Raw genomic sequence first — 11180 nt, 5'->3', positions numbered from 1 at the left:
AAAAAAAAAAAAAAAGAACTCAAGTACAAGTTCTTCAGGAAATATGGGCAGCCTCAGGTTCCACTTAAGTTTTACTTGGAAGGCCACCCCAAGTCTTCCTTTCCAAAAGTCCCAACAGGCAGAAACCAAAGGGCACAGTTAAAAGATAACAAGAACCCCCGGCAGGCATACTCTGTGTGCATATACTGCCTGGGTGTGGTGTGGGGTGGAGGCCTCTCACCCAGACTCAACCTAGCAAATGGCTGAGAAAAAGCTTTAGATTCATTCAGGTAACTTGGCCTAGACAACACCCACTTCTGGTGTGGTAGTCTGAGCAAGGCCAAAGAACGGGATCCAGTGAGCTAGGCACCCATGATGGACTTAGAAGACAGCGTGGAGGATGCTAGCCTAACATACCAGACTTGGTCTCTTGGCCAGAGCTCCCCATGTTCCATCTCCAAATTTCAGAAGCTGACAGCTACTTCAAGGTTTTCAAAATGACTGTGCAGATGCAACAGACCACAGCTCTGGCTGAGTGGGCTGCTGCCAATAGCCAGAGCTGGGGGGTGGGGTGGAGGAGGCAGCCCAGTGAAGAAGGAGCTCAACTGGCCAAGCAGCTAGGGCATGCAATCAGACACTGCAGCTGCAAACCGGGAAAACGGAATGGCCTCCGAGGCACAGTACAGCCCCTCACATCTCTGCAGGATTATCTGCTCCCAGTGCCTGACAGAGGGCCAGAGTGGGCAGGCTGCCCTGTGTAACTGTAGTGACAGGGCCTGAGCCACCACTGAAGCAGGAAAACCTACAGAAAGCAAAGGCGTGCCACCAAAAGGCACCAAGAGACCCTTTGTGATGTCCTGGACTGGGCAGGTGACGAGAGGCTAACAGGGCTGTCGTATCACAGCTCTCATTTGTTTGTTTGTTTGAGCTCTCAGTTTTGAGCAGTAGACAGGTCTTCCCAAAGACGGGAAACAGAATGCGAATATCTTGGCCCCTGGCAACTACAAGCCCAGCTCTGAGTTTTAGGCATCCTGCCAAAGTCTCAACCTAGTCTATGTAACAGGACTAAAGCATGGCAGGACCTGCTAAGCTTCAGAGTCTCTGCATGGATGTTAAAACACCACCATCCAGTTAATTACACACACACACACACACACACACACACCCCCAATGCCATACTCCCCAGCCCAGGACATAAGCCAACCTACCAGGGCAAGCTCAGCGCTTTGTTTCTGAGCTTCACTCTTGGCTTCATCCAACTGACACTGAGAATCTAACAGAAGCTGCCTCAACTTCAGGGGAAACAGCCGGGTGAGAGGTAGAGGAGAGAAAAAAAGAAAAGAAAATCGGTTCCAGTGAGTCCATATCTAACCCTGGGATGGAACCCAAGCCCGGAAGATTGACATAGAAGGGGCAGGTGTCCTCCAGCTACCATTTCCTGTCAGTTGACTTAGGAAGGCACACCCAGGCTTTAGAAACACCTGCCCACCACCTCTTATTAAAGAGCAAAAATTTGCAACCAAAACCAGATGAGGGTGTGGGCTTGGGCGATCTCCTGAAATCAGGAGACTGTAGCAGACCGAAATCCAGTGGCATCTAAAAACGACAGCAGCAAACCTGCAGAGAGGCCTCATGCTCAAAGGCCAGCTGGAGCAGGAGGTGCTGCTCTGGCCCTGCCCTGCATCGGGGCCGCCTTTCCGAAATCTGCCCAAAGACACCTCAGGGCTGTCAGTGCAAAGGGGCATCAGAAGGGCTTCGGGTGAAACCTGAAAACCTAGCTTTTAAGGGTCCTGTGGACAAGTTCTCCACAGTAAAGAAGGAGCCACTCAGAATAACCCAGGCTTCATGGGGCAGAGGCCATTCAGGACCAGAACCTAGGAATGGTGGATTCACTTACCCCTGCCACCTCCTGGGCATAATTCTGGCACTCTGCACTGGCAGCTGCCATGTGCTTCTCCAGCTCTGCTTCCAGAAGTGAAGTGTGCTCCCTCACCTAAACAGGGACAGACATGGACACTGGTCAGAGCCTCTCAGTAGCCAGCAGGGGCCCTTATTATACGAGTGGGAATGATAGCTGTCGAGTCTGGCTGGCCCCAAAATAAGCAAGGGTAAATATACTACCAGGTACACTGAGGTCACAAAGAAACAGTCCCTAGCAATAGAACCCCTCATTGAACATCGAACAGGTCCTGAAAAGTCCTCAGGCTTCAGGGTGGGTAGAGCAAAGTTTATGTATTGGCAAAGCTTAGGACAGAGGGCACTTTTCCAAAGGCCAAGGCTTGCTGCAGTACCTTGAAGAGCAGCAGGCCCCCCAGGAAGCACACCCCTGAATTCTAAGGTCTACAACTAAGCCACTACTGGGCAGACTACACAGCTCATGGCTCCCAGGCCACTGTGGCTATAAAACCTTATCACTTAGGCTCAACAAGACAAAGCCCTTGCTCAGATGAGCTATGGCCTCCTTGGACATGTGGTCTGTGAGGAGAAAAATAACAAGGATGCATACAGTCTTGGCATGAGTGTCAGAACATGACCAGCAAATTTATAGGACAACAAAAAGCAATCATCAGAACGGAGACAACATACCTGATCTGAGTTTTCAAGTTCTCCTTTTAGCTTCTCTACAATGTCTTCCAGATGTTTCACTGTGACCTGTGACTACAAGGGGTAAGACAAGACCCATCAGGCACGAGACTCTGGGAGAAGCATCCTGGACCCACTAGCTCAGGTGCCCATAGTGCTGTGGCCATCAAGCTCTGGGAAATATGCAGGCCAGCCATACCTTCTGGAGCTCCTCTTCAGCAGCCCCCACCTTGGCCTTCCACACACGCTCTTCCTCCTCCACGCTCTTCTGCAGGTCTTTGAGCATACCCTCCTGGAGAGCAGGCAACACTGAGGCAGGCCCCTCCCTCCTCAGTGACCCCGCAAACACAAACTACATCTTCTTCACCCTCTGCAGCACTAGTCTTCTCCACTGACTGTTGACCTGAGTGTCACAGGGGAAAGAAGCTGGCCCTGGCAGGGCTTTATCAGGAAATGAGGTCTACAGCCCCCGTAAAGCTGCCAGAACTCCTACTATTCTTGGAATCAAAGGGCTCAACCCCATTTACTCCAGGCCTACCTCGTCCTTCCTGCCTGCCAGCCCAAGCATCCCTATTGTAACTATCTTTCCTAGCCCCAAACCTTAAATCCATGCTTGTTCTTGACTTAATACCATCCAGCTAAAGAGATGAGGGCAAGGTGGCTACATGAGGGCACACAGAACCATGTCATCTGCCCCAAAGACTCCAGGCTCTTATTCCTGGCAGTGCCCTAGGAACACCAAGCTACAGTTACCACTAAGTCACTACCAAAGTTAGCCCTGGCTGCTCACCGTCTCTGCCAGGATGGTGCGGTACTGGTCACACTCAGCCTGCAAGGAGTTCTGGGTCTCTTCGGCCTCCCTCAACTTGGAGACTATGTCCTGAGGGCAGAGGGACAATCAGGAGTTTGGTTAGTCCTTCCTCTTGATAACTCACTGAACAAACTGGACTCCTGATTCCCAAGAGCCAGAGGAGGACCCAGCCCAGCAGTGTCACTTACCAAGGAGGGCTCTACGGAGGCAGGTGGTTTCTTTAGCAGCTCAGAGCCCTTCTCTTTGACTTCCCGCAGCCACTCAGCATAGTTCTGCAAAGAAACAGGCATGGTGGGGCCAGGTTGCTCCCTGACAACAATGGGGACCTGGGGAGTCATCTTTCTCCCTACCTGGTGTGCTGAGATGGAGAGGTCTGGGAGCAAAGCCAGCAGAACCTCCTTGGTCTGGGCCTCAGCCAAATGGAGCTGCTTTTCTGATTCTTCCTGGAGGATGGAGAGAAAAGGGCAGCACTCAGCCTATGCCCCCGAAGAGCACATCCTCAGCACTGCATGGGAGGGACAAGTCAGAGGAGGCTAGGATGTTTGGTCTATGGCCCTGGTTATTTGTGCAAACCAGCAGACACTCAGGTCCCAAACACTTTCCCTTTCCAGTTTGTGTGTGCAAGGATATACACACGTGTATAATAACCAAGCTGAGGTGTACAGTAAGGGCGGGGAGGGGGCGGGAAGAGGCTAGAAGGTGCATGGTGTCAGAACAGGTAGAAATTGAAGGTGGAAGCAGGGCATATCCAGCAGCCACCAGGGTCAGGGCCAGTAGGAGACAGAGACAGAGGCTGAAAAGGGTCAGCTCCAGCTAGAGGAGGAGAAGGGGACCAAATTCCCACCAGGCAGAGCTAAACCAACTTAAAGAACACAGTGAACGTGACCCAAGCTTGACTCATCCCAAGCTGTGCCAAGCCTGACACTCCTCATTGGTCCTCCAGAGGGAGTCAGCAGCCCCCTACGCAAGGCACAGCACCAGGAAAAGAGGCAGAGAAGACCTAAAGGAGCCATCGAGCAAAGCCCAGGACAACTGCATCCCCTGAGGACACAAGTCTGTGGAATGGCTCCAGGGAACTTTGGCCTAAAAGTTTTGTCTAAACCTGAGACAGCTAGAACCCACTTTCAGTTCCATACCTCTGTGTATGGCTTGAGGCTTGACGTGGCAAGGACCCCAACCTTGTGAGCAGCACTTTGGCTATCTATCCCTGATCCATGAAGGCAAACAACATGACATATGAGGTCACCCTCTACCTCTATCTGCCTGTGTAGCGACAATCAAGTAAAGTAACAGCTTAGACCACAACTTCCACATTTGCCACAAACGTGGGCCAGATTCATGGGTCATTTCTAGGACTAAAAGTCCAATATTCCAGGAATCTGACTTCAGCTCTAAGAATGCAGTGTGGCTAAGGCTAGCCTTTCCCAGGTCTTTCTTTGGAGAACCACGAGAGAGTTACTGCAAAGCTGTCCTATGGAGATGGACACTCCCGTGTAAGTGATGCTGGCAAGAGATAGCCTTTCATGTGTGATGGGCGCAGGTGCAGGGAGCTCTAGGTGTCACCACTGCTGGGGATGAGATGCCATACTGGCTCCTGGCCAACAAATGGCCCTCGAGGACTTCACTGCCCAGTCCCTGAGATACAATATAATTTTCAACTTAGTCCAGGATGAAAAATGCACAAAATCTGTAAGCTGCATAACCCTGGGCTTGCTCAGGGTCTGCGCTCCTCTCAACAGAGAAAAGCGTCAGGGCACAAATTTATTTGCTCCATCTTAAGGAAAATGACAAAACAAGGAGGGAGAGAAGGAAAGAAGAGGCCATGGAGCTTGGGTGGTGGGGGCAGTTAGATACAGGAAATGTTCTAAAGCCAAGGCTAGCCAGTCCATGGCTTTTGAGTCTCATAGTGTTTGCTAAAGAGATGGGTATTGGTGCTTCACCCGTGGCCTTACCAAAGCACTCAGGATGCACAGGGGCTCTTACCTTGGCTTGGGTCAGGGAGCGCAGCTTCTCCTCACAGGCCCGCTCAGCTAAGGCCAGTGCCTCCATGGCCTTCCAGTTCTTTTCTCGGAGGTCCTAGAGGGAACCAGAGAAAATCAGCGTGGGGCAATTATAGCACAGTCCCCACTGGCCGCCTCAAGCTGGTCTCAGCAAAAGCAGAGCTCACAGAGCCTCCTTTAGTCCACACCAGGGAATCTCCTAGGACCTGCTAGGAACCAAGTATTCTTTCCTTGGTCTATGTACACATGGCCTCTCAGGGCAGGTGGCTCATATACAAGATAGATACTGTGACCAGAAGTAGGAATGGTCAAGGCACAAGGTAAAATGGCCTGCCATTTTCAGGAAAGAGAAGTGGGAGCTAGCTTATCTCTTTAGAGGGAAGTTTCCTGTGGCCCCTGGCATAGTTCTGGCCTGGACAGTCCTTGGGAAGCTTTGTTCTCTATGGGGGCACTGTAACAAGGCACGTTGCAAGCACAGCCCCAGTCAGTGGAGAGGTATGCCACCTGTGCATGACTTCTTCATGGCTTCTAGTGTCACCCTCCCTACCCTGAACTGTTCAAAGGGAGCGTACGTCCTGAGCCAGGCCAACCACTGCAATCCCAGCCCAGAGGTGGCCCCATGCTTGGGCAGTCTGCTATGGGATAGCTGTGGGCCGTGTGGGAATGGAGAGGCTGAGGAGCGGCTCAGCACACACTGTAAACTTCCAGCACAAACAACGGGGAAAGGAGCTGGGAGCGAGCCACGTCCCATGCGGCCTGGGTGGTCACAGAGTGTCTTCAGGTGACTTGGGAGGACTTGGCCCACAGGCTCCTCTCTGCCCCTTCTACTCACATTGTTCTTCCCTTTCTGCTGCTCCATGGCCTCCTTGAGCTCACTGGTCTCCTTCTCCAGACACGACACCTGTGACTCCAGCTCCTTGAGACTGGGGGCGGGGAGGGGGATGGTGAGGTGTCAGTCTTGGCTCCAAGAACTCATTTCTTCTCTGCTTGGGCACCTGGCCCAGCTTGAGGTCCCTCCCATCTGCCTGGGCATATGCTTTAAAAAGCCTATCTATAGCTGCCTAGCCTCTTTCTCCACTCACCTTAAGCACGGGAATCAGGGCAAGGACCTGAGTCAGAGTTAGAAGTAAGGTTTTTAAGACGTTCTTTCTTCTAGCCTAGGTCCTTTCTGGGTACCACAGCCCATGTCAGCTGACCCTTCCCTGTGGGTGCACACCTGGCCCTTAGCGCTGAAACTCAGGGCAGTGCTGCCGCCCCTCCAGCTGGAACTCTTGGAACCACGGTTCTTAGCAGCTCTCAAGAATCCCAGCACTCGGGAGGCAGAGGCAGGTGGATCTTTGTGAGTTCGAGACCAGCCTGGTCTACAAGAGCTAGTTCCAGGACAGGCTCCAAAACCACAGAGAAACCCTGTCTCAAAAAAACCAAAAAAAAAAAAAAAAAAAAAAAAAAAAAAAAAAAAAAAAAAAAAAAAAAAAAAGAGTCCACTGATTTCTAGCGCTTCAGAGACTTACAAGCTCCTTCTTCCTAGTTTTGGGACTGAGTTTGAGGAATTAGCTTAAGACAACCTATCACACTATAGGATGGTCAAGTCCCCATCTTTCCAGTGCTCTCCAGTGACCTTCACCATAGAGAAATAAAAGCTATACTCAAGGCTCTTGGGGATGAGCCTCAAATGGACATCTTAATGTGATACCTTCTGCACTGAATGTAGAACAGATGGCCCGAGCCAGATATAGGAAACCCAAAGTCCAGAAGTAGTCAATTGTGGTGGTTTAAATAAAAATGGCCCCCATAGGCCCATAGGGAGTGGCATTATTAGAAGGTGTGGCTTTGCTGAAATAGGTGTGGTTTTGTTGGAGGAAGTGTGCCATTAGGCTCTGAGTCTCAGAAGTTCGAGCCTGGTTAGTGTGTCACTGTCACTTCCTGCTGCCTGCATATCCAGATGTAAATGCTCAGCCACCTCTCTAGCACCATGCCTGCCTGCATGCCACCGAGCTTCCCATCATAATGAATTAAACCTCTGAACTGTAAGTCAGCCCCAATTAAATGTTTTCCTTTTTAAGACTTGCTGTGGTCATGGTGTCTCTTCACAGCAACAAAATCATAAGATATCAATGATATTCTAAACCAGCAGCTTGAGCAACTCTGAGATGCCAAGAGAAGCCTGACACAGAGTAGCTGCTACTAGTCTGATGCAGGGATCTGATTGCCAATGTCAGCTAGAAGGGAACACACACACACACACACACACACACACACACACACACACACACGTTTCTTTCAGGAGGCCATGGTCAAAAGCTTTTTGAAAACCACCATTCTAATTCACACTAACATGAACTATAAAGTCAGCATGGGCTGAACACATGGCCATCCTGACCACCCTGACTAACAATGGATTCAGTCTGGCACAGCTTCTGTTTTCAGTCTGAATATGGCAGACCTGGCCTAGTGGGCTTTGTGGCTATGGGTTTTAGGCCCACGAAACCTTGAATACACCCTGAAAGCTCCACTTGGATCCCTCAGTTACTCCCTCTGAGGCCAGCATTATACAATCGTCTCTTCTGGCAGAACACCCCGAGCACGTCCAGGGTAAGACCCTGAGGAAGAAGCATGCACACCAGTGGCAAGGACACACTGACCATAACCTCCTTGGCAGTGGCTATAAAGTTCCAGAACATTTGGTTTGGTACTCCAGCTCAGAACAGGGTGGCTCCACTTAGGCAACTTACAGATACACTGTTTCAGAAGGAAATCAACCAATTCCTGCTGGACATACTAACACCAGACTTTAGCAGGTCTTATTCAGAGTGTGACTTAGTTATCTTAGTAATTTTACTGTGTAACACAAAAACCTGAGGTTGTTTTGATACAAGGTCTGGTAGGTCTGTCTGTCCTTAATCTTGTAATCTTCCTGCCTCAATCTTTAAAATATTAAAATTACAGGTGTGTCTTATCATGCTGGTTTTCAAAACTATGATCTTAAAACACAAGAGAAAGCCGTAAACGAATACAACCTCTCCACCTTATAAATATCATCAGGAGAAAAGAGGTTCATCCATGCATTCTGAGAGGGCTGACTTCTGGGTCTTCAAGTGAGTTTCTAGTTTATTCTTAGCATGCCCCTCCTCCCAGTTACAGAGCCCGGAGGATGCCAGGGGACACTCAGGCTGTGACTAGGAAGCTGCATTACTGCAAAGCACATGGAGAAACAACTCTTTGGCAGTAACAGTCAGAATGAAGGATCCTGGTGGCTGCTATCCTAGGACACTGCCAGGATGCAGGGAGACCATTCTTCGTACCCCTCCTTCACATGGCTGCTTTGGGGGCCTAGACCATGGCAGCAGGACTCACCTCCCAAGCCTGTGGGCATCTGCCCCAGAGGCGCTGGTCAGAAAGACTTGAGCCTGATCTGAGCAGGCCATCCAGACACTTTGGCCTTAGCCAACAGCAAACAAAAGCCATGAGAATGATTGGTGTGAGTCTGTATGCAACTGACACTGAGGGGAAATAGTCTGGCCAGCAGGAAGTCACCTCACAAATGAAACGACTCTATAATGTGCTCTGGACTACTCCAACAGAAAGGGACACTTCCTCATTTGACTTCTGGATCTCAATCCTTAAAAACCCCACACCTTGCAGAAACCGAGAGCCTTTATGAAGCACTGGAGAGAGGCAGCACAGCTTACTCTGAGTTTCATTGTTATGTTCATCCAGGGATTTGGGCTAAGCTTCAAGTGTTAAGAAGGCGTGAGACCTCTAAGAGGCAGGGCCTAGGGGGAGGTAGTTCGGTCATGGGAGTGCTGCCCTAAAAAAGGAATTATTTCTATAAAGGCAAGCTGTTGTAAACAATAAGCCTGACCCTGGTCTCCTGCCTCACCACGAGCAACTTATGGATTCCTGCCATTGTGTTACACACTGGGATGTGAGAGCCAAGGAGGGCCCTCACCAGAGGCCAGATACCAAACCTGAGAGCTGAGGAAGTATCTTTTCTTTTGAAGGGTGCCCAGCCTCATGTATTCCGCTGTAACTATGGAAAGCAGACTAGTGCAAAACTCTTGCAAGGTGGCTTTGTTCCCTACCAAGTCTGTCTTCTATCCTCTAAGTCACCGGAGGGACAGGTTAAACAAGGGGACTCTAAAATCTAAAAATTCTGAAGGAGGATTCCCCCCCCCCCCGAGGAGACCCAAGCATTCCAGTGAAAGCTCCAGCTTCCAGGGGCCCATGGCCAACCTGGGCTGCAGCTGGAGCAACAGCCCTGCAGCCCTCCGTGAAGCTTACCGAGTTTGCTGCTGGTCCACCTCAGCTTGGCTGGCCTGAAAAAAACCACAGAAAGCTCCTTGGTTCCACAAGGCTCACAAGTGCAGGAACTGGGCAAGGCTGGAGGCCCTTTGCTCAGCAGAGTTCACCCTCTCCTCGGACTGGCCTGAGAAATGACTGACCTGGGTGACTTGGGCCTGGCCTGCTCCTAGAAGCGTCTCAATGGAACGGATCCTCTCTGTGAGCTGTAAGTTCTCTGCCTTGGCATCCTGGAGCTGCCCATGGAGATTACTCAGCTCCTCACACTTGCTTTTCACTTCTACCTCAGAGGACTGTAATTTGCTGTGCAGCTCTGTAGAAGGACAAGGAAAGAAGTCAGGGTCTGGAAATGCCTGGCTGGGCACCTCCTCCAACACACATAGAACGCCAAGGGCTCCCTCTTGCACTGTGTGCCCAGAGGCCTCACTTCCGCATGGAGCTGCTTATGGACTGGTAAGGAAAGGCGATCTGTGGCAGCGACATCTGTGAGCACCACAGGTAAAATAAACTAGTGAAGGAAAACGAACAGCAAGCAAAGCATATTCAGTGCAAGCTACACACAAGTCACTCTCTACAAAGCACTGATTCATAGGAGTGAGACTGAGAGCAGAAGTGAGACATCCAGCCGCTGTGCCCTCCCAAGGACCTGCCTGGCCCTTCGGTGGGAGACATCCTCCCGCTACGGTCAGCTCACAAGTCCCACAGCTAAGTTAGCCCAGTGCCTCTGACGCTTCCTCTCCCTGAGGCTGATCTTCAGGCTCAACCCTAGGTGATGCTTCCAGATGGAGCCTGAACAAGGCAAGAGAGACTGAGTCCCAGCTTCCCAGGGATGGGATCACCTCTCTCCCCATCTGTAGCATGGGGGCTCTGCACCCACCATCTCAAAGTCTGCCTCCACCAGGCCACTCTCTTTCTTGTCTGGACAATGGCAGCTGCTCCTATCACCGCTTCTCCCATTGCCCATCTGAGCCTGCACCACAATTCTGAGGAGTGCCAGTGGAGATGAGTCATGGCCCTGCCCCACATCTTCCCATGTAGTCAGCTTTCTCATCCCAGTACATACTTGCGGCAAGTCCACTCCTTTCTCTGGGCTTTGTGCTGCCTGGGCTCTCCTTCTTCTGACCTATAGTTTTAAGATCCCACCTTCTACCTCAGAGGGCACACAGTGGCCAAAGGCATACCTGGCCTTCTAGAGCAGAGGCCAGGAAGCTGGCCCAAGGCTGCTCACCCCCACCCATTGTAAAAAGAGTTTTGTTTCAATGCCAGGACTGTCGATTACAGGATATCAATGGCTGCTTTGCCCCCAGTAGCAGAGCAGTGTGGTTGTAACAAAAATCATCTATCTCAGAAAGTCAAGCATTTACTTCTGCCCCACCACAAACTGTCTGTCCAGAAGGCATTGTTGTGACTAGTCCTTGTGGCTAGCACTGCTGCCAGCCTAGCGCCCATGTCAGAGGTTCAGGAGGAATGGTGGGTAAGTGACTGATCACCACATTCTTATCACCAGC

General features: G+C 50.8%; 1 protein-coding gene across 1 annotated transcript in view; it reads right to left on the bottom strand.

The window, feature by feature from the left end:
- Window positions 1-11180, bottom strand: part of Rrbp1 (ribosome binding protein 1) — a 66963-nt gene that overhangs the window by 4012 nt on the left and 51771 nt on the right. The window contains exons 10-20 of the mRNA XM_026788479.1: window positions 9816-9985; window positions 9655-9689; window positions 6206-6296; window positions 5357-5449; window positions 3724-3816; window positions 3562-3645; window positions 3353-3442; window positions 2762-2854; window positions 2566-2637; window positions 1877-1972; window positions 1188-1271 (exon numbers count right to left, since the gene is read on the bottom strand). Coding sequence (XP_026644280.1) covers window positions 1188-1271; window positions 1877-1972; window positions 2566-2637; window positions 2762-2854; window positions 3353-3442; window positions 3562-3645; window positions 3724-3816; window positions 5357-5449; window positions 6206-6296; window positions 9655-9689; window positions 9816-9985 — 1001 coding nt within the window. The remainder of the gene's footprint in view (window positions 1-1187; window positions 1272-1876; window positions 1973-2565; window positions 2638-2761; window positions 2855-3352; window positions 3443-3561; window positions 3646-3723; window positions 3817-5356; window positions 5450-6205; window positions 6297-9654; window positions 9690-9815; window positions 9986-11180) is intronic.

The sequence above is a fragment of the Microtus ochrogaster genome, unplaced genomic scaffold (assembly GCF_000317375.1).
Source record: "Microtus ochrogaster isolate Prairie Vole_2 unplaced genomic scaffold, MicOch1.0 UNK3, whole genome shotgun sequence".
NCBI lineage: Eukaryota > Metazoa > Chordata > Mammalia > Rodentia > Cricetidae > Microtus > Microtus ochrogaster.
Note: the sequence above shows the minus strand (reverse complement) of the source record. Positions and strands in the feature narration are given on the sequence as shown.